Raw genomic sequence first — 27348 nt, 5'->3', positions numbered from 1 at the left:
CTGTGAATGAAGGAGTGAATAATAATAATACTATTATAATATTTGGGTATCATCAGCATACAGATGATAATTAACGCCAAATGAGTGGATGAGATCTCCCAAAGACTACAGTGTACAGGCCAAGTACAGAGCCTCGCGGCACCCCTACATTATGTGGAACTGGAAAGGAGGTTTCATTCGCATAAGAGACACTAACAGGCTAAAAATTACGCTAGCGTTGGCTAATTAGTAGTGATGGGCGAATTTGCGCCGTTTCGCTTCGCCGAAAAATTCGCGAAATTCGCGAAACGGCGAAAAATTCGCGAAACGAGACGCCAGCGCCCGTTTTTGGACGCCGGCGCCAGTTTTTGGACGCCAGCGCCCATTTTTGACGCCGGCATCCGTTTTTTCGAAAAAACATTTTTTGACGGCGGCGAATTTTTGCCGCGAATTTTCACGGGCGTTTTGCGAATTTATTCGCTGGCGGCGAATCGCAGAAATTCGCCGCAAATTCGCGCCTGGCGAATAAATTCGCCCATCACTACTAATTAGCATACAGCGTGCAGTTAAAGTACATTGGCCGTATATGCTGCAGCAAATACATTACACTACACAAGGCCAGGGAACTTTAATAAAATTATATAAAGTTATATATAGTTGTTATAATGCCCTACACATGTGCCCACAGTATAGTTTAGGTGTCATATATTAGCAAATGTAGGGGGAAGGAGGATACCCCCAAAAAAATTTACGATCTTTTTCAGCCTATCACCCCTTGAATAGGAAAAAAGTTTTTTGGGACTTAGAAAAATTTTCAACTTTTTATTGAGGAACTCCTATCTACTCTATTGCACTTCGTCTGGTCTGAGGTGGTGAAGGCAAGTCTGGCGATAGAGGTAACGGTCAGTAAAATCAAAAAGTTAGTGAATTTGCATAGAAACGCTCTTTCGCCAGACCAAAAATTCGCCTGGCGTTAGAATGCGAGAGTCTCTCTCCTTGGTGAAATTACGCCAGCGAATTACGCCAGCTACCATTAGTAAATAGGTGAAGTGCCAAAAATGACGCCACGCTGGCGAATTTTCGCCAGCATTAGCCACTTCGCCCTTTAGTAAATTTCCCCCAGTGAATGAGCAGTTAGAGCAGTAAGAAGAGAGCCAAGATGCAGCCTGGCTGCGGAAAACCAAGCGAATACAGAATTTGCATCAGGAGAGATTAGTCAACCGTATCGAATGCAGTTGATAGGTCAAGGAGGATAAAATTAGAGAAGTGAAAATCATTTGTAACACTGCACAAAGCAGTCTCGGCAGAGTGTGTAGAAAGTTAGTAATACACAAGCACACAATACTTCTATGAGCTTGGAGGCAAGCAGTATATATATTAAATATATTTACCTTATTCTTACGGCTAAAAGTTGAGTGAGGTATATCTGCTATGGAAAATGAGCGTAATACACTTTCAATGCAGTCAACCAATTTTTATACACAGTTCATTCTGCACTATGGCAGAACTATAGCCATTTCAAAGTACTGATGTATCTTCCTGATCAAGGTGGGCCCTCTTGTGGCTTCTGGCAGCAGTACATATGGTTCTTATGATCTGTGCTGATGTAGGTATGCTCCACTGAAAATCAGTACAGGTATGAACCCGTTATCCAGAATGCTCGGGACATGGGGGTTGGATCTTCATATCTAGTTTACTACTACTACCAGGTACTGTTTTATTATTTCAGAGAAAAAGGAAATCATTTCTAAAAATGTGGATTATTTGGATAAAATGGAGTCTATGGGATATGGCCATTCCATAATTCAGAGTTTTCTGGATAATGGGTTTCTGGCAGGCCTGGAATGGCAATCTGTGGGTTCTGGCAAATGCCAGAGGGGCTGCTATAAGGTGCCATAGAAAGTTAGTATTTAGTGGGCTGGTGGGGGCTGTTTGGGCCTCTGTGTGGGCTGATTGGGCCTCTGTGTACCTGAAATGCCAGAGCATATTTTAATTCCCAGTCCGGACCTGGTTTCTGGATAATGGATCCCCTACCTGTATAATGTTCAAGGCCAGTGATGTCCCCAGCAAGGGGCCATAGACTCATCCAAGTGAGTACAGATATCTTTACACTGCATACAGGACACAGTATCCCAAAGCTGGTCATACACTTGACATTTGATACATAGGAGAATGTTGTATTCATTTACCACTCATGCATGAATAGACTTGCAGCCTAGTGGGGTTTATTGATTGAACTGCAAGAGGAAGTCACAAAACTGTAGTTAACCTGACCATGGAGTTACATGTCTTAATTTCAGTTTGATATTTTTTCCCCCCTATTTTCATCAATGAGCTGAGTAACAGTGTTTCCTCTGTGTGCTTTTGAATCTGATATTGTTACCTTATACATACCTCCTAACAGCTGAAAAATGTAAAGAGGGACAAAAACATCAGGTGCGAGCAGTGCGGCGAAATTATTTGACCACACCCATTTTATGGCCACACCCCCTGATTTCCATGTCCATTTTACAAAATTTGGCAGGTTCTGAAAGTTTGAACACTTTTCTGAGAGTTAAAGTGATACTGACACTAAAAAACGACTTTTTAAAATATGAATGTACATTAAAAGTTACCTATAGGTTTGGTACTTTGATATACAACGATGCATTTTACCTTGTCTGATCCGTCAGAATATGTACTTTGCAAAAATATATGGTTTTCTGCAGGTCTTTTAAAAATATATGGTTTTCTGCAGTTTGGGGTTTTTTATAGCACATAATGTACAGGCTCAGTTTTCAGCAGCTGAGTTGGCCAGTGTGAAAATTCATATGCACATTTTTCATTTGGGTTCCGTACATACCACATACTTTGGTAAATCTATGCATATTGGGCATTAAACCATTTAGTAGACCTCGGACATCCATATTTAGGGTGGTTTTTGTTGTACGTAAAATATTGTGAGATAAATGTGACAAATTGCAGGTGTTTTTCAGAAATCTCAAAAACATCTACCTTCAGAAAAGCTTTTGCAGTTTGGTAGTTTGGTGTAGAAAGACGTCTTTATCATTGTTGGATTCATCAGAATGTGTACTTTACTAAAATATATGGTAGATATACTATAGATATATTTACCCATTTTTGAATTGCCAGAATCTGCTCTTTCTAATAATGGGTCATTTTCTATGGTAAACCTGCTGTTAGTGGAATGTTTGGCCTTGAAATCAGAAGCATGCCGTGGAGTAATGTTGGGGAAATTTGGTAGTGTACATAGAACTTTCCAAATCTGCTGTGTTCTCGTACATAAAATAAATTATATATTTCTGATATATGTGATTGTACTATGTAAAACATGATTTTTTTCATTTTATTAGACACTTAAAAGCCTATATCTTTTTACAGAAGTGGAATTACACCAAAATTCTAGCATATTTTCAAAGCTCAGGTCCTGAAAAAAAACCAATAAATTGTTTTCCTGGGTGAACTAAAAGACCCCCCAGGGAAGGTCCTTAAAGTGACAAAAGTTCAAAACGTCTAAAAACTGCTTGGCAGTAGATGTTCACATTTAGGACAAATTGGCTGGCAGGAAAAGGGTTAAGGGCACACACTAAGGTTCCGGGAGATTTCTCTTCCTGAAAAGCCTTCTCGCTGGCTAGAATCCAAATCGCCGGCGGGATGGCACTCGGAGCGCTTCCTTTTCAAATGTCGCCAAAGTTGCCTCACAAGGAAACTTCAGCAAATTCGGAAAACAAAGCACTCCGAGTGCCATCCTGCCAGCGATATAGATTCTAGCCAGCGGGAAAGCTTTTCAAGGAGATTAGTCAACCGAAGAAGAGGCGATTTGTCACAGGATGACTAAATCTCCCCAAATATTAGTGTGTGCCCTTACCCTTAGCTGTGAATCACATTTTTCCCAAGACACTTGCTTATCTTAAATAGTTACACTTGTATCTTAGTTTATCTTAAATTGTTACGAATGTATCGAAGTGCAGATTCTCAGCATTCTGGGCTCTCTGCCAAAAAGCTTCTTATTTTTTATTTTATTTAACTTTGTATCTTTTTCTGGCATCAGTGCAGCAGATCAAATAGAAACTCGGGACATTTCAGTAAGAAACCTTGTATTGCGGGCTGATCTGTGAAAAAAAGGGAATGTCCCACAGAAAAAGGGACAGTTGGGAGGTATGCCTTATATAACACAAAATCGTACTCAACTTCAGATTATTGAAGTTGTTCTGACAATAACTGTGATTCGAAAAATGTACCCCAGAGTTTTTAAAGTGGTTCATATAAACACAATTTCCAAATGCTAAAGTGTACAAACTGTAGCGAGGCTTTTATAAATATGGCTCTAATTTTACGCCATTACTGTTTCTTACTCCATTGTTATCACCCTCCCCAAACACGCACATCCAGTTTAGATTTTGTAATCTCAGACTTGTGCTAAAATGCTTGCTAGTCCTCCACAGGTAGACCAATGAACTTACAATTTTATCCAAAATTACTCAGTTGGCCTAAGGGTAGGACTGCACGAGTGATTTTGTCACGATCCGACGCGCTGTGACAAAATGTATGCGAATTGTCGCATGCGACAAAAATAAGGTAAGAGATTGAATTGTCGCATGGTGTCGCAGCATTGATCCGACACGACACGACTGTAGGATGCAGACGCATGCGTTTTGTCGCATTGCGTCGGATCGCGACAAAGTCGCTCGTGGAGTCCTACCCTTATGCTTTGGAAGCACATCCGTTTCATTTTCAAGATGACTGGTTGCAACTGAGCAAATTGAGAGTTTCTTCAAAAGAAAAGGACACATCTAATTGGGCTATTTTAGTTTTAATATGTTTTGCAAATACATATATATATGACAATATTTATAGAACAGCGTTAGATTAGATACCATGGAGATATATGCTATGTTTAAATTACAGGTAATAAAATAGGTAAAAACATTAACCAGGAAAGTCCGTGCATGCACTGTTGGTTCAGCAGCCCCCCTCATCATCCTCACTTCTGCAGGTTGGGCAACACGGTCTGAGTCTGACTTGTTGATCTGACAGTTGCAATGTATCATGGGTCCTTCTGGAATTTTCAGACATTTCCTTAACTTAAACCTACTGCTGCCTTAAATCGAATATGTCACATATTTTCCCTTTATATACACACATTCCTCTACCCTACCATAGGCTGAATCCTCACTCAGTATTCCATACACATACACTATCCTATAATCCATAACATTCACATTATCTTCACCTCTTATAATCATAGTCGTTCTGATCATAGCACTCTCATTGTTTCCCGTTATGATTTACCCAGTACAGTACAAGCGAGTTGCAAAAAATAACCAAACATACAGGCATCATGGCTAATTCTAATACAGGTATGGGATCTGTTATCCGGAAACCTGTTATGCAGAAAGTTTCGAATTACGGAAAGTAAAATTTTGATTTTGCTTTCAGTAGCAAGTACATTTATAAATAAATTTACAATCATTGAAAATATTGAGATAAAAAAATGGGAGAGTTGCTTAGAAAGAGAAAAGCAGTGTCTCCGATATTAAAAAAAAATCTTTGAAAAATAACTAGTAATGCTACATTAAAAACACGTTTTAAGTGCTAACCATCATATAAAAAAAGGTGGCCTGCTTATCGTCATCATATATGAATTGTTAGCAGATCTGTCATACAAGTGCCACCTTATCACTTTCACTTTTCTATGAAGAGCATTCCAAATTAATGTCCATGCAGGTGCCATTGGTTTATGGGGAAGACACGCCCCAGGGGTTCCTAGACTCTGGAGAGGGGGTTAAGAAGGGGTGGTGGTGCATGCAAGTTTGTGTCTGAGATGTTTCCTCTGGGCTAGCAGGGGAAGGAAAACCATACTGTGAAGATGGTGGGGTTAAATAGATGCTGTTCCCAAATTGGTCAGTGGGTGTACAAGGCAGGTCTTTAGAGGCAGGCTGCTCTGAGGCTGGAGTTGGGCAATAGCCAGATGGTTGGGTCTGGCATTTTGGAGACTGGGGATGGTGTGATTCCGGAAGCCAGTGGGCATGAGGAGACATTGGTTGACCTCCTCCTGAGTAGGGTGCTTCAGACAATGAGCATCCTGTTGGACAAAAATGAACTCTAAAGCCTCGGTTACCCCACTGGCATCCTGGTACTGCAGATGAGAATGAGCCACTCCTGGGATATGGTGGGCAGTTTCCTCCGTAGCTCATCAGTGAATGGTGGTGGGATTGACAACAGCTGCTGTCCGGTGGGGGTCCTTGCATATATGGTGGAGCAGAAAGAGGAGGAGCTTGGGGATAACAAGAGGCACTTAAATCTATGTGTGGTAAAGGGGCAGGTTTTGTATGTTCCTTGGTCCTAGCTCGGTGGGTCTTCTTTGCTTGTACCCCAGCAGAAGTTGCTACAGAAGTATTCCTGGGAACAGCAGGGCAACGCTCTTCCAGAAGTCTCTGAATGTCTCTGTGACCTCGTTCTCGGGCTATATGTCTTGGCTGTCGTCCAGTGTGATCACAGAGGTCACGATCTACTTGATGCTCAAGAAGGATTCGGGTAGCTTCAAGACTACCCTCTCGGGCAGCAAGGAAGAGTGGTGTTTCATCCTGGTTAACATAAGATATAAGGTTACTTATAGGGCAATCATGCAGCAATACAGAGGGGAAATTTAGAAAGTTACAATAAAATGTAAAATATTTGAATGCAAAAGATAGATGTGGAGATACTCAGTGAATGAATACAGGCATGGTTCAAGATCCAAACATGTTGCCTTGCTCTAACCCTCTTATCTTGAAGATCCTTATTTGCCCCACTGCAGAGAAGGGTTTTCACAGCTGCTGCATTATTCACAGCTACAGCCCAGTGTAGTGCAGACTTTCCTGCAAAACAATGGAAATTTAAAGGTATGAAAGGTATGATATTAACTAACAACATCAAACATTATTTAGGGTTAAGGTTCATCAAGACAATAATCTACGTATGAAGTAGCAAAGATGATGGCACAACATTTAATCCTGAATAACAGGGTGCAAACAGGTGAAATATAATAGAATATTATATTGCAGATTTTCTTTTATTTCAAAGTGGCAAATCTGATGTGACTTTAGTTATTAGGGGAAGTAAAACAATGGATGAACAGACCTCGTGTATCTGCTGCTCCAAGGTCAGCCCCACAGGACACAAGTTCCTCCACCATGTTCTGTACAGGTAGCCGAGCAGCTAATATAAGCGGAGTCGATCCATCATTCATCCGAGCATCTATATCAGTTTGACGGCACCTCAATAAGGTCTTCAAAGACAGAAACAGTGACATTTTCATCATTTGATGTGAATAAAAATGAATTCATTGTTCACTTTTGAAGTGTAAAATACATTTTAACCTGATGAATTGCGGGGAAAAAACATCTATCTGAATTTACTATTCCTCTTGCAAAAGCAGTTGCAAAGGATTGTTTTATGACTAATAATAAGCATGATTTACCCAGATTTTATCTTGCTTTAACTCATCATGTTGTACAGATATCATGCCTTTGTTCAGCCCACAATGCCATTCTCTGTGTCCAGCTTTGGCATCAAGGGAAAGAACCACCTAATGCTGGGTAAACTAACAGCCATCCGTAAATCTGTACTTAATTAGAGATGTCGCGAACTGTTCGCCGGCGAACTTGTTCGCGCGAACATCGGGTGTTCGCGCTCGCCGGAAGTTCGCGAACGTCGCGCGACGTTCGCCATTTTGGGTTCGCCATTGTTGGCGCTTTTTTTTGCCCTCTCACCCCAGACCAGCAGGTACATGGCAGCCAATCAGGAAGCTCTCCCCTGGACCACTCCCCTTCCCTATAAAAACCGAAGCCCTGCAGCGTTTTTTCACTCTGCCTGTGTGTGCTGAAGAGATAGTGTAGGGAGAGAGCTGCTGCCTGTTAGTGATTTCAGGGACAGTTGAAAGTTTGCTGGCTAGTAATCGTTTTGATACTGCTCTGTTATTGGAGGGACAGAAGTCTGCAGGGGTTTGAGGGACATTTTAGCTTAGGTAGCTTTGCTGGCTAGTAATCTACCTTCTACTGCAGTGCTCTGTATGTAGCTGCAGTGGGCAGCTGTCCTGCTTCTGATCTCATCTGCTGACTGCTGCAATAACAGTAGTCCTTGTAAGGACTGCTTTTATTTATTTTTTTGTTGTTTTACTACTACTACTACTACTACTATAAGAGCCCAGTGCTATTAGTCTAGCAGTGTTGGGGAGTGGGACTGGTGTGCTAATCTGCTGCTCCTAGTAGTTCAGCAGCACCAACTTTAATTTTTTTTTTTAATATTCATTTTTTTTTATTTTACTTTTTTTTATTTTACTACCGCTGTAGTAGTGTATAAGTTGACCTTTTAGGCATTATTTGCCCTGTAGGCATTATTTGCACAGTGTTTTCTTCAACCCGCCATCTAGCTGTGTGACCTTGTTCACATTCTGTCTAAATATCCATAATATTACCGTCTCCAGAAAAAACACCGGAGTGACTTTTTTCAAGCAGCCATAATATATTTTACGTAATCCGTATCCACCGCTGTAGTAGTGTATACGTTGACCTTGTAGGCATTATTTGCACACTGTTTTCTTCAACCCGCCATCTAGCTGTGTGAGCTTGTTCACATTTTGTCTAAATATTGATAATATTATCGTCTCTAGAAAAACCACTTGAGTTACTTTTTTTCAAGCAGCATTCATATATTTTACGTAATCCGTATCCACCGCTGTAGTAGTGTATACGTTGACCTTGTAGGCATTATTTGCACAGTGTTTTCTTCAACCCGCCATCTAGCTGTGTGACCTTGTTCACATTCTGTCTAAATATCCATAATATTACCGTCTCCAGAAAAAACACCGGAGTGACTTTTTTCAAGCAGCCATAATATATTTTACGTAATCCGTATCCACCGCTGTAGTAGTGTATACGTTGACCTTGTAGGCATTATTTGCACACTGTTTTCTTCAACCCGCCATCTAGCTGTGTGAGCTTGTTCACATTTTGTCTAAATATTGATAATATTATCGTCTCTAGAAAAACCACTTGAGTTACTTTTTTTCAAGCAGCATTCATATATTTTACGTAATCCGTATCCACCGCTGTAGTAGTGTATACGTTGACCTTGTAGGCATTATTTGCACAGTGTTTTCTTCAACCCGCCATCTAGCTGTGTGACCTTGTTCACATTCTGTCTAAATATCCATAATATTACCGTCTCCAGAAAAAACACCGGAGTGACTTTTTTCAAGCAGCCATAATATATTTTACGTAATCCGTATCCACCGCTGTAGTAGTGTATACGTTGACCTTGTAGGCATTATTTGCACACTGTTTTCTTCAACCCGCCATCTAGCTGTGTGAGCTTGTTCACATTTTGTCTAAATATTGATAATATTATCGTCTCTAGAAAAACCACTTGAGTTACTTTTTTTCAAGCAGCATTCATATATTTTACGTAATCCGTATCCACCGCTGTAGTAGTGTATACGTTGACCTTGTAGGCATTATTTGCACAGTGTTTTCTTCAACCCGCCATCTAGCTGTGTGACCTTGTTCACATTCTGTCTAAATATCCATAATATTACCGTCTCCAGAAAAACACCGGAGTGACTTTTTTCAAGCAGCCATAATATATTTTACGTAATCCGTATCCACCGCTGTAGTAGTGTATACGTTGACCTTGTAGGCATTATTTGCACACTGTTTTCTTCAACCCGCCATCTAGCTGTGTGAGCTTGTTCACATTTTGTCTAAATATTGATAATATTATCGTCTCTAGAAAAACCACTTGAGTTACTTTTTTTCAAGCAGCATTCATATATTTTACGTAATCCGTATCCACCGCTGTAGTAGTGTATACGTTGACCTTGTAGGCATTATTTGCACAGTGTTTTCTTCAACCCGCCATCTAGCTGTGTGACCTTGTTCACATTCTGTCTAAATATCCATAATATTACCGTCTCCAGAAAAAACACCGGAGTGACTTTTTTCAAGCAGCCATAATATATTTTACGTAATCCGTATCCACCGCTGTAGTAGTGTATACGTTGACCTTGTAGGCATTATTTGCACACTGTTTTCTTCAACCCGCCATCTAGCTGTGTGAGCTTGTTCACATTTTGTCTAAATATTGATAATATTATCGTCTCTAGAAAAACCACTTGAGTGACTTTTTTTCAAGCAGCATTCATATATTTTACGTAATCCGTATCCACCGCTGTAGTAGTGTATACGTTGACCTTGTAGGCATTATTTGCACACTGTTTTCTTCAACCCGCCATCTAGCTGTGTGACCTTGTTCACATTCTGTCTAAATATCCATAATATTACCGTCTCCAGAAAAAACACCGGAGTGACTTTTTTCAAGCAGCCATAATATATTTTACGTAATCCGTATCCACCGCTGTAGTAGTGTATACGTTGACCTTGTAGGCATTATTTGCACACTGTTTTCTTCAACCCGCCATCTAGCTGTGTGAGCTTGTTCACATTTTGTCTAAATATTGATAATATTATCGTCTCTAGAAAAACCACTTGAGTTACTTTTTTTCAAGCAGCATTCATATATTTTACGTAATCCGTATCCACCGCTGTAGTAGTGTATACGTTGACCTTGTAGGCATTATTTGCACAGTGTTTTCTTCAACCCGCCATCTAGCTGTGTGTATTATCGTTTCCAGAAAAACCAACTGAGTTTTTGTTGTTGTTGTTGTTTTTTTAAAAATAATGCCAGGCAAAGGCAGGCCGCCACGCAGAGGCCGTGCTAGGGGCCGTGCTGCTATGCAATCCTGTGGCCCTAGCAAATTGCCCAGTTTTAAAAAGCCAATGACCCTGAACTCCCAAAATGCTGAAGAGGTAGTTGACTGGCTTACACAGCACACCCCATCCTCTACCGTTTCTAACTTTACCACAACATCCTCCTCATCCTCCACTGCTATGGCCACCCCACATAACACTTCCTCCACCACCGGTGCCCCTTCTTCACTGGGGTCAGAGGAGTTATTTTCCCATGAGTTTCTTGAACTGAGTAATGCGCAACCATTATTGCCAGAAGAAGATGAAGGAGATGAGGACCTTACACCAGATTTAATTCTGGCAGAGAACACGATAGAGATGGACATAATGAGTGATGAGGAGGAGGTCCCCGCTGCTGCTTCCTTCTGTGATGTGTCAGAAGAAATTGATGCATCTGAGGAGAATGATGATGAGGAGATTGATGTTTTGTGGGTGCCTAGTAGAAGAGAGCAAGAGGAGGGTAGTTCAGATGGAGAGACGGAGAGTCAGAGAGGCAGTAGGAGAATAAGACTTAGAAGAAGCAGGGAGGACAGCCCGCAGGGATCAGTAGGGCAACAACATGTATAGCCACCTGTGTTCAGCCGGCCAACGCACCCGCCATTGCCGCCAATGCCGCCAACTTCTACTGTTACCGCCAGATCGCACACTTCCAAAAAGTCAGCAGTGTGGGATTTTTTTAATGTGTGTGCCTCTGACAAAAGCATTGTAATTTGCAATGAGTGCAGTCAGAAACTGAGCCTTGGTAAGCCCAACAGCCACATAGGTACAACTTCTATGCGAAGGCACATGAGCGGCAAGCACAAAGCACTTTGGGAGCAACACCTCAAAGGCAACAGGCAAACTAAAAGCCACACTCCTTCTGGTCCAGCATCTTACTGCTCTACCTCTGCTCTCCTTGACCCGTCTGAACCACCCTCCACTCCGCCTTCCACCTTGACCACCTGTTCCCATTCCCAGTCATCTGCCACCAGCCAAGTTTCTGTGAAGGCCATGTTTGAGCGTAAGAAGCCAATGTCTGACTGTCACCCCCTTGCCCGGCGTCTGACAGCTGGCTTGTCTGCACTCTTAGCCCGCCAGCTTTTACCATACCAGCTGGTGGACTCTGAGGCCTTCCGCAAATTTGTAGCAATTGGGACACCGCAGTGGAAGGTACCCAGCCGCAATTTTTTTGCTAAAAAGGGAATACCACACCTGTACCAACATGTGCAGAGCCAAGTTACCGCATCTCTGTCACTTAGTGTTGGGCCAAAGGTCCATATGACTACTGACGCATGGTCCTCCAAGCATGGTCAGGGCAGGTATGTCACCTACACTGCCCACTGGGTGAACTTGGTAATGGCTGGGAAGCAGGGAATGGGTAGCTCAACAACAACAGTGGAGTTGGTGTCACCGCCACGGATTGCACGCGGTTCTGCCACCACCTCTACTCCTCCATCGCTCTCTACCTCGTCTTCTTCTTCTTCTTACTCTGCTGCTGGGTCCTCCTTCTCCTCCTCCACACCTGTGCACCCCCAGCTCCCCCTAGGCTATTCGACGTGCCAGGTACGCCGTTGTCACGCTGTCTTGGGGATGACGTGCCTGGAAAGCAAAAACCATACCGGATCTGTACTCCTGTCATCTCTGCAGTCACAGGCCGATCGGTGGCTGACCCCACACCAACTGCAGATCGGAAAAGTGGTGTGTGACAATGGAAGCAATCTGTTGGCAGCGTTGAGACTAGGCAATTTAACACATGTGCCCTGCATGGCACATGTGTTAAATTTAATAGTCCAACGTTTTGTCTCCAAGTACCCAGGATTCCAGGACGTTCTCACCCAGTCCAGAAAGGTGTCGGCCCATTTCAGACGTTCCTACACAGCCATGGCACGCCTTGCTGACATTCAGCAGCGCTACAACATGCCAGTCAGGCGTTTGATTTCTGACAGCCAGACTCGCTGGAATTCAACGCTCCTTATGTTGGAACGTCTGCTGCAACAACAAAGGGCCGTCAACGAGTACCTTTTTGAACTGGGTGGTAGGACTGGATCTGCACAGCTGGGGATTTTTTCCCCCCGTTACTGGGTGCTTATGCGCGATGCCTGCAGGCTCATGCGACCTTTTGAAGAGGTGACAAATATGGTCAGTCGCACCGAAGGCACCATCAGCGACCTAATACCCTTCGCTTTATTCCTGGAGCGTGCCGTGCGATGAGTGACAGATGAGGCTGTAGACCAGCGTGACGAGGAGCTGGAAGCGCACAATTTCTGGTCGGAATCACCAGAACGAACCCAGGCACCTGCTGCAACGCAGGGAGAGGTGCCAGAAGTGGAGTCAGAGGAGGAAGGTGGCTTTGTGGAGGAGGAGGACCAACAGGAGCAGGCTTCCCAGGGGGCTAGTGGTGACCTTTTGGGGACCCCTGGTCTTGTACGTGGCTGGGGGGAGGAGACGGTGGATGATGCAGTCCTTGATAATGAGGAAGCGGAGATGGATAGCTCTGCATCCAACCTTGTGAGAATGGGGTCTTTCATGCTGTCATGCCTGTTGAAGGACCCCCCGTATCAAGAGGCTTAAGGAGAAGGACCTGTACTGGGTCGCAACGCTACTAGACCCTCGGTACAAGCATAAAGTGTCAGAAATGTTACCAACATACCACAAGTCCGAAAAGATGCGGCATTTACAAACCAGCCTGCAAAACATGTTGTACAATGCTTTTAAGGGTGATGTCACTTCAGGAACTCATCAACATTCCAGGGGCAGAGGTGCCAGTAATCCTGCAACGAGCACACCTGCAAGGACAAAGCCCTTTGGCCAGTCTGTAACGTCAGACATGCAAATGTTTTTCTGTCCAAGGCAGCGCCACAACCCTTCTGGATCCACCCTCAAAGAACGCCTCGACCGGCAGGTAGCGGACTACCTGGCATTAACTGCAGATATCGACACTCTGAGGAGCGATGAACCCCTGGACTACTGGGTGCGCAGGCTTGATCTGTGGCCAGAGCTGTCACAATTTGCCATGAACCTCTTGTCTTGCCCAGCCTCAAGTGTGCTCTCAGAAAGGACCTTCAGTGCAGCAGGAGGGATTGTAACTGAGAAGAGAACTCGCCTAGGTCACAAAAGTGTCGATTACCTGACCTTTATTAAAATGAATGAGGGGTGGATCTCGAGGGTTACTGCACGCCGGAAGACTTGTTCTGACTTCTATGCAGCTGTCCTTCTCTTCAAGCCTCATGACTCCACACACAGCTGTCCTTTAGCGTCCTCCTCCTCCCTCCGCCACCGTTACAAAACTAGGGTGCAAACCCTACTGGTTTAATTTTTTCTGGCCTCTGTGCTTCAGTGGCTGCAACCAAAAAAACTGGGCAAACAATGTCTACAAGGTCAACGTATGGCAAAAAATGACTATTTTCAGCATTTATATGGCATATTTTTTCTGGCAACTGTGCTTCAGTGGCTGCGTCCAAAAAAATGCATATTTTCTGCATTTATATGGCATAATTTTTCTGGCCTCTGTGCTTCAGTGGCTGCAACCAAAAAAATGCATATTTTCAGCATTTATATGGCATAATTTTTCTGGCCTCTGTGCTTCAGTGGCTGCAACCAAAAAAATTTATATTTTCAGCATTTATATGGCATAATTTTTCTGGCCTCTGTGCTTCAGTGGCTGCAACCAAAAAAATGCATATTTTCAGCATTTATATGGCATAATTTTTCTGGCCTCTGTGCTTCAGTGGCTGCAACCAAAAAAATTTATATTTTCAGCATTTATATGGCATAATTTTTCTGGCCTCTGTGCTTCAGTGGCTGCAACCAAAAAAATGCATATTTTCAGCATTTATATGGCATAATTTTTCTGGCAACTGTGCTTCAGTGGCTGCGACCAAAAAAATGACTATTTTCAGCATTTATATGGCATATTTTTTCTGGCCTCTGTGCTTCAGTGGCTGCAGCCAAAAAAAACTGGGCAAACAATTCCTACAAGGTCAACGACGTTGACCTTGTAGGCATTGTTTGCCCAGTTTTTTTGGCCGCAGCCACTGAAGCACAGAGGCCAGAAAAAATATGCCATATAAATGCTGAAAATAGTCATTTTTTGCCATACGTTGACTCAACGTATATGGCAAAAAATGACTATTTTCAGCATTTATATGGCATATTTTTTCTGGCAACTGTGCTTCAGTGGCTGCGACCAAAAAAACTGGGCAAACAATGCCTACAAGGTCAACGTATGGCAAAAAATGACTATTTTCAGCATTTATATGGCATATTTTTTCTGGCAACTGTGCTTCAGTGGCTGCAACCAAAAAAACTGGGCAAACAATGTCTACAAGGTCAACGTATGGCAGTTGTTTAAAGAGAACAGTAGATTACTAGCCAGCAAAGCTACCTAAGCTAAAATGTCCCTCAAATCCCTGCAGACTTCTGTCCCTCCAATACAGAGCAGTATCAAGCAGATTACTAGCCAGCAAACTTACTATCATCTGTCCCTGAAATCACTAACAGCTCTCCCCCTACACTATCTCTTCCAAGCACACACAGGCAGATTTTTCAGATACATTTTTGCCCTTGATCCCCCTCTGGCATGCCACTGTCCAGGTCGTTGCACCCTTTAAACAACTTTAAAATCATTTTTCTGGCCAGAAATGTCTTTTCTAGATGTTAAAGTTCGCCTTCCCATTGAAGTCTATGGGGTTCGCGAACCGTTCGCGAACCGCTCGCGTTTTTGCGCAAGTTCGCGAATATGTTCGCGAACTTTTTTTCCGACGTTCGCTACATCCCTATACTTAATTACTTCATAGCAAATAACAATACTATGAGTGTGTGCCAGCATGCTTTTATTAGTAATAGATCTTGCCAGATTAACTTAATTTATTTTTATGAGAAGGTAAGCAGAGACCTCGTTTCTGAAATGGCAGTGGATGTGATTTACTTAGACTTTGCTAAAGCATTCGATACAGTGCCACACAGAAGGTTACTGGTTAAATTAAGGAATGTTGACCTGGAACATAGTATTGTATTGAAAGTACTGAAAGAACTATAGGTTCCATGCAGGATGCTGCCACTTTGCAGAGTGATTTGACTAAGTTGGAAAACTGGGCAGCAAACTGGAAAATGAGGTTCAATGTTGATAAATGCAGGTTATGCACTTTGGCAAAAATAATATAAATGCAAGTTATACACTAAATAGCAGTGTGTTGGGAGTTTCCTTAAATGAGAAGGATCTTGGGGTTTTTGTAGATAACAAGTTGTCTAATACTGGGCAGTGTCATTCTGTGGCTACTAGAGCAAATAAAGTTCTGTCTTGCATAAAAAAGGTAATTAACTCAAGGGATGAAAACATAATTATGCCTCTTTATAGGTCCCTGGTGAGGCCTCATCTGGAGTATGCAGTGCAGTTTTGGACTCCAGTTCTTAAGAGGGATATTAATGAGCTGGAGAGAGTGCAGAGACTAAGTGCAACTAAATTGGTTAGAGGGATGGAAGACTTAAATTATGAGGGGAGACTGTCAAGGTTGGGGTTGTTTTCTCTGGAAAAAAGGCGCTTGCCAGGGGACATGATTACACTTTACAAGTACATTAGAGGACATTATAGACAAATAACAGGGGACCTTTTTACCCATAAAGAGGATCACCGTACCAGAGGCCACCCCTTTAGACTAGAAGAAAAGAACTTTCATTTGAAGCAACGTAGGGGGTTCTTCACAGTCAGGACAGTGAGGTTGTGGAATGCACTGCCGGGTGATGTTGTGATGGCTGATTCAGTTAATGCCTTTAAGAATGGCTTGGATGATTTCTTGGACAGACATAATATCAAAGGCTATTGTGATACTAAACTCTATAGTTAGTATAGATATGGGTATTTATAATTTATGTGAAAGTAGGGAGGGGTGTGTGTGTGGATGCTGGGTTTTCATATGGAGGGATGAACTTGATGGACTTCGTCTTTTTTTAACCCGATTTAACTATGTAATTATAGGCTGGATCATCTTCATAAATAATGTATGTTATAACAAAACAGAAAATAAACTCCTACTGTCCTTCACAACATTAACAATTGCTATAAGGCTTCATGTAGATCATCGCTATGCTCCTCAGGGATTGGTGTGTCTTTTTTATCATTTTTAAAAGGAAAAATATTTTAGGCATACACCTCATTAATATTTTTTTAAATAGAAATACTGCCTCAATCAGTTCAGCTTTATATAGAGGTTATAAATCAATCCAAATCCTGCCAAATATGTTGGCTGAATTCCAAAATAACTGGATACAGCATATCACATGACATTTAAATCTGATTTCCACTGCAATTCCATAGAGAAGAACAGGGATTTGATTGATGAATCATTTTAAAAGCACATATGTGCTAAGCAATATGGAAACCAGCTGTGGTTAGTAGGGGCTGCTATAAGATGTCATGGACAGTTATTGTGGAGTGGGCTGGTGGGGGTCTGGTTGGGCCTCTGTGTACTTGAAATGCCAGGGCCTATTTTGACTCCCAGTTCAGTCCTGATGTTATATTCCATTTTTCCTAAATCATGCAGAATATTTGATACAGTGGGCATATGGCAATTGCATTTATAGTACAAACTGTAATAGCTTTTGCACCAAATCATTTCCTGTATATAAAAAGGACAGTTTCCCTTCAATTCCCTGGCACTATTTGAACTCCAAACCCCTTGATTTTTTCACTTTATTACCTGGAAGACACCAAGAGCATCAGCTGCAATAGCAGTGTGTAGCGGGGTCCTCCCCAGTTTATCCTGAACATTGGTATCAGCCCCTGCATCCAGCATACATTTGACTGCATCTTGCCTTGCAAAGCGAGCAGCTAAGTGAAGTGCCGTCTCTCCAGTAGAGTCTGTCTGAGCATTGAGACTGGCTCCCTGACTAATGAGGTCTGATATGACTACTGCCGAACTCTCTACTTCTGGTGGATCTGTGCCACCTCCAGCTGGTTCAAGTCCACCTCCTGCACAGATTGCTGACATTAAAGGGGTGACCCCATCTGTAAGAGAAACATAAAAATCAAAGTATATCAGTCAAAACGTCTAAATAAACTATTTATAAGAGAAATGAATAAAGAAAAAAAAGTGTGAAAAATTATGGATGTCTTCTTTACTGCTGTAGCTTACAATCTAAGGTCCCTAAAACATTCACACAACACACCAGTTAACCTGCCTGTAGTTTTTTGGAATGTGGGAAGAAATTGGAGTACCCAGAAGAAATTTGGGAGACTTGGGAGAACATACAAGCTCCTTGCAGATTGTGACCAGATCAGATTTGAAATAAGGACCACAGAGCATACATTGTTATGTAATTGCATTTGGTGATTCTGAAAAGGATCCATTGTGTTAACCGTGTAAAGACCCTATAAAATTGATCCATAAGGGTAAATATTTGTGATTTTTGCAGCAAATGTATAATTAATAATACATTTTGACAACGCTGTGTCTTTCTGGCAACTTTATGAAACAAAAAATGTAGGTCTGGTTTAGGAGAATGATAAAAACACATTAATAAGCAGGGTATTTTTGTATAGTCATCCAGGAGGAAAAAGTCAGAAGCACATAAGTACCTGGACCTCTCACATCAATGTCCTTGCAATCAGCTTCCTGCTGGGGAGGTGTCAGAGCAATGCATTGTGGGAAACGCACCCCGGCATCAATATGCTGCTGGCTCCATTGACGGTGGTCAAGGATGGAACATTCCTCCGGTACCTGCAGTAATGTAAATGTAATGGGTATGACAGAAGGCAGTGAAGAGGAAAGTGCGGTGAAGAAGAAGATAGTTGGGTAAGGTATGTACTTTTACTCTTTTGGCCTTTGGTTGTAGAACTTCTTCCTCAGCAGCTAAATCTACATCATACACCGAATCATGCTTTAGGGGCCTTCAACAAAGCAAGAAAGAGAGAAACATTGAGAAGGACACAAAGGTAAACAGAAATAAAACCAGAATATAAACTTTGGAACAATGCACTGCATTATTTGTTAGGTTTGTACTTTTGTGTACGGTCATAACATGGGCTTTCATCTGACATAAAGGGGAGAGAAGAATCATTAAACTGTGTTAATATTTATACATATAAGGGCACACATTTTATCACAGCCACTGTAGTCTTGCTAGATGCAATTATTGCACATATTCATTCTATTCATTAGGTACTTGTTCACAAACATGCTCCTTGTACTTCATTATAGTTGTATTATCGCTGAATCTGGTGCAAGTGCTCCCACTGATGCAAGTGACCTGGAGCTACCACCACACTAAGGACAGACGAGAAGATACGGCGAGATTAGTCGCCCGGGGACAAAGCGCCTCATTTTCGGGCGACTAATCTGTGAACTGCCTCCCCACCGTCTAGAATCTAAATCATCGGCGGGATGGCACTCGGAGAGCTTTGTTTTTCGAAGTTTCCTCGTGAAGCAACGTAGGAAAAAGAATCGTTCCGAGTGCCAACCCCGCCGGCGATTTGGATTCTAGCTGGCGGGGAGGCAGTTTGTGGAGATTAGTCGCCAGAAGAAGATCGATTTGTCGCCAGGCGACTAAATCTCCCTGAATCTTCTCATCTGTCTCTGCCCTAAATGTGGTGGTAATTCCAGCATTTCCACAGTTAATAGGCACAGCGGATTCGCACCTAAAAAAAAAAATCACACGCATACATCATTTTAACACCAAAGAAAAATTTTTTATAAAACAATGCAACCTCTATTTAAGAATTTGTGTCTGATTTGTAAAAACACACATGCAATTCATTTTGGCTCAATTGTGGTGGCCGCAATTCTGACTAGTTTATGGGTAAAAGACAAGAACGAGAACGAAGCAGTTACATAATTGTTATAACATCTCCATAATCTATTATTAAATATATTTATAAATCTGCCATGGGGTTTATTCTTTTGCCTAGCTAAGCTTTTTTTTATTTCTGCTAATTAAATCTGGTTGTACCCGCTACTTTTCTTCAATTATGTCCCCCAACGGGACCATTGCTCATATCAAACCCTTTTATTTTTACCCCACCCACATCCATGCAGAAAATGATTCTTGTACAATTTTTCCCTTGCACAAAAGTTGCAGTGGAAGAAAGATTGAAGCTGTTATGGGTATGGGATCTGTTATCTGGAAACCCATTATCCAGAAAGCATTAAAAGAATGCCTTCTCCCATAGACGCCACTACAAGCAAATAATGCAAATTTTTAATAATGATTTCCATTTTCTCTGTAATAATAAAACACTACCTTGTACTGGATACCAACTAAGAAATTATTAATCGCTAGTGGAGGCAAAACAATCCTATTGGGTTTGATTTAATGTTTACATTATTTTTTTAGTAGGCTTACGGTATGGGGCTAACCCCTTATCCAGAAAGCCCCTGATCCTGAACATTCTGGATAATAGATCCCATACCTGCAGTTTGCACCAGTGTACAGTGTATGCTGAAAAGTGTCTTATGAAAAAGTCTTTATATTATATATTTATAATTTACTGAGAATGCACATAAACTGTGTTCTCCATAAGGCTGCGTTGCCTTACTAAATATTATATATTGCTTTCTAGGACATATTTAGGTCTATCGATGAACTGGTCTAAATCTATCTTATATCCTTTAGATGCAGAAGCAGTTACGTTTGCCCCCTCCCAACCATTTTTGTAAAATGTAATTTCTATCCTGTTTTAGATTATGCTCCACTAAAGGTCAGGACATGGCGCAGTAGGATGTTTTTTGTGGATTGCATACACACCACTGTTGAATAAAACGGCCCAAAATTGCATTTTTTTAACTGAATTTGCATTGATAAGTTACCCTTAAGCTTATGATCCAACCTGTAATTTTCTTTTCATTGGGAGTCAGGGTATATAGTTCACACGACATTAAAATATATAATTGTGTTAAATACTATGCACTATGCAATATACACACTTTTTATTGGTCTTAGGTTACATGCTGCTCCTTTAATATGTAGGTTGATCTATCTTAGATTATTTAGTAGCACAAACAAATTAACAACTATTAAACTTACCTGAGTCTGGTGGCATCTTCTCCCACAGGTTCCCTTCTCCTGATACCGTCTCCCGATCGATGCCGACTGAATCCTGAAGGTAGCCATAGAACCCCATGTTGACGCTTTCTGCTGAGCTGGACGCCAATAAATCCTCCTAAAACCAGAGCCACACCAACAGCAACAGATGCCCAAACCAAAGGCCACGGCAACTGGGTGGCCACCAGAATGTCATTCTTGTCTGTGAGAAAGAGGAAGGAAATTAGGTATTTAAAATGGAAAATAAAACAAACGATACAAAGATAAAAATAAACAAAATAAAGGATAAGTTAAAACCAAGTATTAGAAAAGACAAAGAATATAAGAACACAACAGAAGTAGAATATAAAAAAGTCTGATTAGGTGAGCAATAAGGCTATGGTGAATATTACACTGAATTAAAAACAAAAATCATTGATAAAGCATGAAACGATCTTGGGAAGAAACAAACAGCAGTTTGTACCTGCATGTAGACATAACGGGTGGGGGAATGTTGTGGTTTGTACTCACCTGTATCTTTGTATGTCACTCCCAACAGAGAATATGGTAGATGGGGCTCAGTTTTCTCACTTAGAGCTGTCACAAAATCTGCAGCAATTTTTGATGTATGAAGACAAGGAGGCTGCACACACTCAGCTCCAAATACTTCCAGGAATAGGACACAACTGTAAAAAAAAGTATACATTGATATCTTTCTACCATCATCATCATCATCATTTATTTATATATCGCTGTCAAGATACGCAGTGCTTTATACCTAATTCATCTTCTGTCTTGGTTCAGACCCTCAGAGTTCATCATGGATGTGCCATAAGAATTTATTCCTTAAAGGGGTTGTTCACCTTAACGTTTAGTATGATGTAGAGATTGATATTCTGAGACAATTTGCAATTGGTTGTCATTTTTGTATTATTTGTAGTTTATGAGTTATTTAGCTTTTTATTCAATAGTTGAGTAATTAAAATGAGCAACTACAATAAACATATAGCTTTATACAGCATTTGTTTTTAGCTGGAGGAGGAAGAATGCAAATTAAAAAACTAAAAATAGAAGTATACGAAACTGGCACATTTTCACATCAAATTTTTTTTCTATAACATACTAAAAGTGAACGTACTTTAAAGGTGAACCACCCCTTCTTTTCTCTTATTCTTTTTTCCCCCATATTATCAGCCACAATCCCAAATATTTATTTATTCATCCTACTATAAGATCTTACCCAATAGTGTCCTCCTGTGGCACGCTCTCCTTCGGTAGATCTTTGATGTCAGGGTTCTCCACCTCCTTATACTCCCATCTTTGTAGTCTATCAGAGGAGAGCTCATCAAGGTTGTCACTTTTACGATACCTAAACAACATATTTCCACTGTTGTCTCTCTTAAGTCTCACTCCTGCTCGGATTAACATGGACAGATTTCGTAGGACAGTGTTTATTTCTCGTTGGTAAAGCACAGGAGGAGCATAGTTCAAAACTAGGACCAGCGTGCCCTCATACATCTTTCTTTCTTCACTTGAACAATCTCCTCCATCCCAGCCACACTCAACATTGTTACATCCTCTTTCGCAGTGACCATTGGCAAAGTGATCCAGGCAATAATTGTTATACAGGGGGCTGTGGAAGAGAATAAATGTGGGAAACAGCTATCAGCATCAATAAAAAAAATATAACAAAAAAAATGAGGCAAAAAGGCCACACAACACCAAAAATGACAACGTTTACTCAACGCCACTCAAATTATGTTCCATTTCCAACTAAGTGGGACATTCACTAAGATTCGTAGTTGCGCCATCGTCCGCTTCGCCGAACTTCGCCAGGCATATTTTCGCCAGTGCTACGCAAAATTCACTAAAATCCGAAGTTGCGCTCAGGGGAAGCATAAGGTTGCGAAGTTGCGCTAGCGTTAATTCGCCAAGCAAAGCAAAGTTACGCTAGCAATGCTTAATTTGCATACGGCGCCAAATTGAAGTTACAATGGAGGTATATGTAGCATCACTACACAAGCCTGGGAAACCTTCAAAACAGCAAATAACATTTTTATTTTGCCCTACACATGTGCCCACTGTATAGTTAAGGTGCCATGAGTTAGGAAATGTAGGGGGGAAGGAGGGTAGCCCCAAAAATTTTTTCGATCTCACAGCCTATCACCCATAAAAAAGAAAAAACACCAGCGTTTTTTGGGACTTAGAAACATTTTTAACTTTTTTTTGAAGCAATCCCAATCTACGCTATTGCACTTCGCCTAGTCTGAGGTGGCGAAGGAAGTCTGCCGTAAAAGGTAGCGCTCAGAATAATTCGCGCATCAGTGAATTTGCGTAGTAAGTCCGTTGCGCAAGTTCGCCAGGCGTAAGGGAGCGAAGTAACACTAGCGAATTTACGCCAGCGTCCATTAGTGAATCGGCGTTAGGCGCTTCGTCGTTTAGTGAATTTTCCCCTAAAGGTCTGATTTCAGCCATTGTTTGAAGCAACTGTGGGAAGGCCAGCATATTATTTTTTACTGATAGTAAAAGAGGTTCTATCCCATTTACAGTATTGTGGTAGAGATGCACATGGAACCAGGAACAATTAGTTTTGCACACATTTTTTATAGGTTGTATGTTGCACGTTTTTTGCTTTACAAATTGTCTCTGGGAATGCTCTTTGTGATTTGTTTATTATGCATTGCAGTGTTCACTGCTTACTGACAATTACTGTTTTACATTTACAGATTTGCTGAGCAGTGATAGATGTTCTTGGGGTAAAGGGATGTTTTGGAAAAGAATGTTCTCTAACCAAGAAACACCTGCTACACCAGTTACCAGCTGTCCAGTTAAGGAATTATGATTAAGAAAAAGCATTTAGAAGCAAAATCAGTCACACAAATGCAGATTTTTGGCAGATATAACTTATTTTACAAGAACGAAGCAGTTACATAATTGTTATAACATCTCCATAATCTATTATTAAATATAGCCAGTTTTATAAATCTGCCATGGGGGTTATTCTTTTGCCTAGCTAAGCTTTTTTTTATTTCTGCTAATTAAATCTGGTTGTACCCGTTACTTTTCTTCAATTATGTCCCCCAACGGGACCATTGCTCATATCAAACCCTTTTATTTTTACCCCACCCACTTCCATGCAGAAAATTATTCTTGTACAATTTTTCCCTTGCACAAAAGTTGCAGTGGAAGAAAGATTGAAGCTGTTATGGGTATGCGATCTGTTATCTGGAAACCCGTTATCCAGAAAGCATTAAAGGAATGCCTTCTGCCATAGACGCCACTTTAAGCAAATAATGCAAATTTTTAATAATGATTTCCATTTTCTCTGTTATAATAAACACTACCTTGTACTGGATACCAACTAAGAAATAATTAATCGCAAGTGGAGGCAAAACAATCCTATTGAGTTTGATTTAGGGGCAAATTCATCTAGGGTCAAATTTCGAGGGGTTAAATCCCTCGAAATTCGACTGGGGAATAGAATCGAATAGAATCGAATAGACAATTCGGGCGAATTTACGTGCTGGCCAATAGTCGAATTGGCGAATATTCGCCAGGCGAATAGGCGCTCGATCAAATATTCGCTTGAAGGATTTTCATTCGATTGAATGCCTTTTTATTCGATCAAAAACTTGGAAAACAAGCATATGGGACTTTCCCATAGGCTTTTAAAGCAATTCGGTAGGTTTTTGGTGGTGAAGTAGGCGGTCGAAGTATTTTTAATAGAGACAGTACTTCGACTATCGAATGGGCGAATAGTCGCAGCGTTTTTGCGCTCGATCCAGTATTTCGACTATCGAATGGCGAATAGTCGCAGCGTTTTTGCGCTCGATCTATTCGAATCAGTCTACTCATTCGAATTTACGCCAATTCGATATTCGAGGAGCACAAAAATTCTAAGTTTTTTTACTTCGAATTCTTCACTCGAAGTTAGTGAATCGGCCCCTTAATGTTTACATTATTTTTTTAGTAGGCTTACGGTATGGAGCTAACCCCTTATCCAGAAAGCCCCTGATCCTGAACATTCTGGATAATAGATCCCATACCTGCAGTTTGCACCAGTGTACAGTGTATGCTGAAAAGTGTCTTATAAAAAAGTCTTTATAATATATTTTTATAATTTACTGAGAATGCACATAAACTGTGTTCTCCATAAGGCTGCTTTGCCTTACTAAATATTATATATTGCTTTCTAGGACATATTTAGGTCTATCGATTAACTGGTCTAAATCTATCTTATATCCTTTAGATGCAGAAGCAGTTACGTTTGCCCCCTCCCAACCATTTTTGTAAAATGTAATTTCTATCCTGTTTTAGATTATGCTCCACTAAAGGTCAGGACATGGAGCAGGAGGATGTTTTTTGCGGATTGCATACACACCACTGTTGAATAAAACAGCTTTTCATAATTCATGTTTGTTATAGAAAGAAACTGATCCCTGCATGGTTACACATACACAGTGTGTGGGACATACAAATATGTAGCTGAACATACTTGCAAGCTTGGGTGGCATTGCAGTCAAAGCCGTCGTACAGACACTCTTCATTGTTGCAGTGATTGTCACAAACTCCATTTCTGAAGACTTTCTTACAGTCTATATGGGGGCATCTCTTCCAGGCTTCAGGTAAGACTGGTGGAGAAGTACTGTCCAAGGGAGTGTATGGCCTAATTATCTCCAGGCATTGGGGGCCACTGTATCCACTAGAACATTGGCAATAATGCTGTCCATTTGTGCCAGGAACACACTGCCCTCCATTATAACAAGTAAAAGGACTGCATGGTAAAATGGGGTCACTGCAGGTTGCTCCTGAAAATCCCTGTTTGGTTACGAAAAATAAGAGAAAAGCTGATAAATACAGAAAGTCAAAAATGCAATGAGCATGGTCATTTACACATACCCCTTTACACAGATTGTACTGAGTAAGGGTTTAATAAGGCACAAGGCAAGTACAACCTTTACGCAAGGTCATCACAGAGAGAAACCCGTCATTGTTGCTGCTGTTGGCATTTCAGAACTTCTAGTTAATGGTTGCTACTGGTTTCTACTGTGGAGTACTATTTCTCAAGCTTTGGTGGAGTTATGTCTGGGACATAATCACTGCCCTAATTAATGTCTTTGGTTTCCGGTTACAGGGGACTTTGCAAGCAAGTAATCACCAGTTTCTCCTCTGCCACTAAATGCAAGGGCATTGTGTGTTAAGTGCAGTAAAGTGTAGAATAGTGATGAGCGAATTAATTTGACAGCCATGGATTTGCTGCAAATTTCGGAATTTCGCCATGTGCGAATTTTTTTCACGAAACTGCGGTGAAAATTCTCCATGGAAAAATTTGCCGCGAAAAAACACCCATTAGAAAAAACACCCTTTGACTTTAATGCATTTGGAGAAAAAAAGTCACCATAAGAAAAAACACCCATTGACTTTAATGCATTTGAAGAAAAAAAAAAAACGCTCATTGACTTTAATGTGTTTCTTGAGATTTTGCTGTTTCGTGATTTTTTTTCACAGTTTCACAAATTTTTCAGCAAAGTGAGTTCTTTACGCTGGTTTAAATTATGCTGGTATGATGGCATCGGCCCAAAAAAGCTCTTTGAGACAGAATTATTTGTCTTTTTGGATGCAAAAGTTTTAAACTGCACATTAGACATTTATGGGGGAATGTAATAAAAGCAGTGGCGGAACTACCGGGGGAGCAGGGGGTGTGAGCGGGCCAGCACCCCCTCAGGGCCCTCGGCAGCTCGTGCGCCACTGAAATCCGGTCCGAAAATCACGTACGGAGGGGGGCGGGGGGCCCGGCTGTGCGTCTTAGTACATTACTGAATAAAAGTCAAATTTCAAAACAGTTTGCACAAATAAGAATAAAAATTAGCATTTCGCAAGGTAATATTCTTCCTTAAGCTGTTATTGCATTGCAAATTTTCATTGCGCATTGCCTACTTTTAAGAAGTGCTTGAAGGTGTCGTACGAGGGAATGTAATAAAAGTCGGTAATGGAAAAAACTATTCGCAATGCGAAAAGTTATGCCTTTGCGCCAACAAATTTTGCTTTGCATGAATTTAATATAGCTTTTGCAAACCCGGAAACTGTTTAGCAACCACTTCTGACAGTGAAAGACCGTTTGCGAATTTTATAGTTTGCGCCAATGCGCAGTCAATATAATGGAACTTCTTACCGAAAAAGTCGTTATGTTTGCTCCAAAAAGTTACGACACCTTCAAGCACTTCATAAGAGTGCGCAATTAAATTTCGCAATACACAATTATAATTCGCAATGCAATTACAGTTTAACTATACACTGGCGCAAACTATAAAATTCGCAAACCTTCTTCCACTGTTGGAAGTGGTCGCTAAACAGATTCTGGGTTCGCAAAAGCTATATTAAATTTGCGCAAAGGAAAACTTTTCACATTGCGAATATTTTTGTTACATTTCCCCATTAATTCCAAATTCAAGAAGAGAAGTAAAGCCTAGATCACTGCATTATCCTCTAATGGTTTACATTGTCATCTTGGCTTTTTCTTTTTGTTGGTAACCAGATTGGTAATTTGCAAATAATATAATTGAATTCCCAGTTCATCTGCCAATATATA

The 27348-nt window shown here is 41.1% G+C and overlaps 1 protein-coding gene across 1 annotated transcript in view; it reads right to left on the bottom strand.

Annotated features, from left to right (window-relative positions):
• Positions 1-4776: 4776 nt before the first annotated feature.
• notch4.S (notch 4 S homeolog) overlaps positions 4777-27348 on the bottom strand; it is a 56734-nt gene continuing 34162 nt past the window's right edge. The window contains exons 23-32 of the mRNA XM_041575228.1: positions 25255-25577; positions 22000-22392; positions 21291-21445; positions 20763-20982; positions 18549-18630; positions 18319-18460; positions 17441-17748; positions 7102-7249; positions 6742-6839; positions 4777-6566 (exon numbers count right to left, since the gene is read on the bottom strand). Coding sequence (XP_041431162.1) covers positions 5718-6566; positions 6742-6839; positions 7102-7249; positions 17441-17748; positions 18319-18460; positions 18549-18630; positions 20763-20982; positions 21291-21445; positions 22000-22392; positions 25255-25577 — 2718 coding nt within the window. The 3' untranslated portion in view covers positions 4777-5717. The remainder of the gene's footprint in view (positions 6567-6741; positions 6840-7101; positions 7250-17440; positions 17749-18318; positions 18461-18548; positions 18631-20762; positions 20983-21290; positions 21446-21999; positions 22393-25254; positions 25578-27348) is intronic.

The sequence above is a fragment of the Xenopus laevis genome, chromosome 8S, assembly GCF_017654675.1.
Source record: "Xenopus laevis strain J_2021 chromosome 8S, Xenopus_laevis_v10.1, whole genome shotgun sequence".
Classification (NCBI taxonomy): domain Eukaryota; kingdom Metazoa; phylum Chordata; class Amphibia; order Anura; family Pipidae; genus Xenopus; species Xenopus laevis.
Note: the sequence above shows the minus strand (reverse complement) of the source record. Positions and strands in the feature narration are given on the sequence as shown.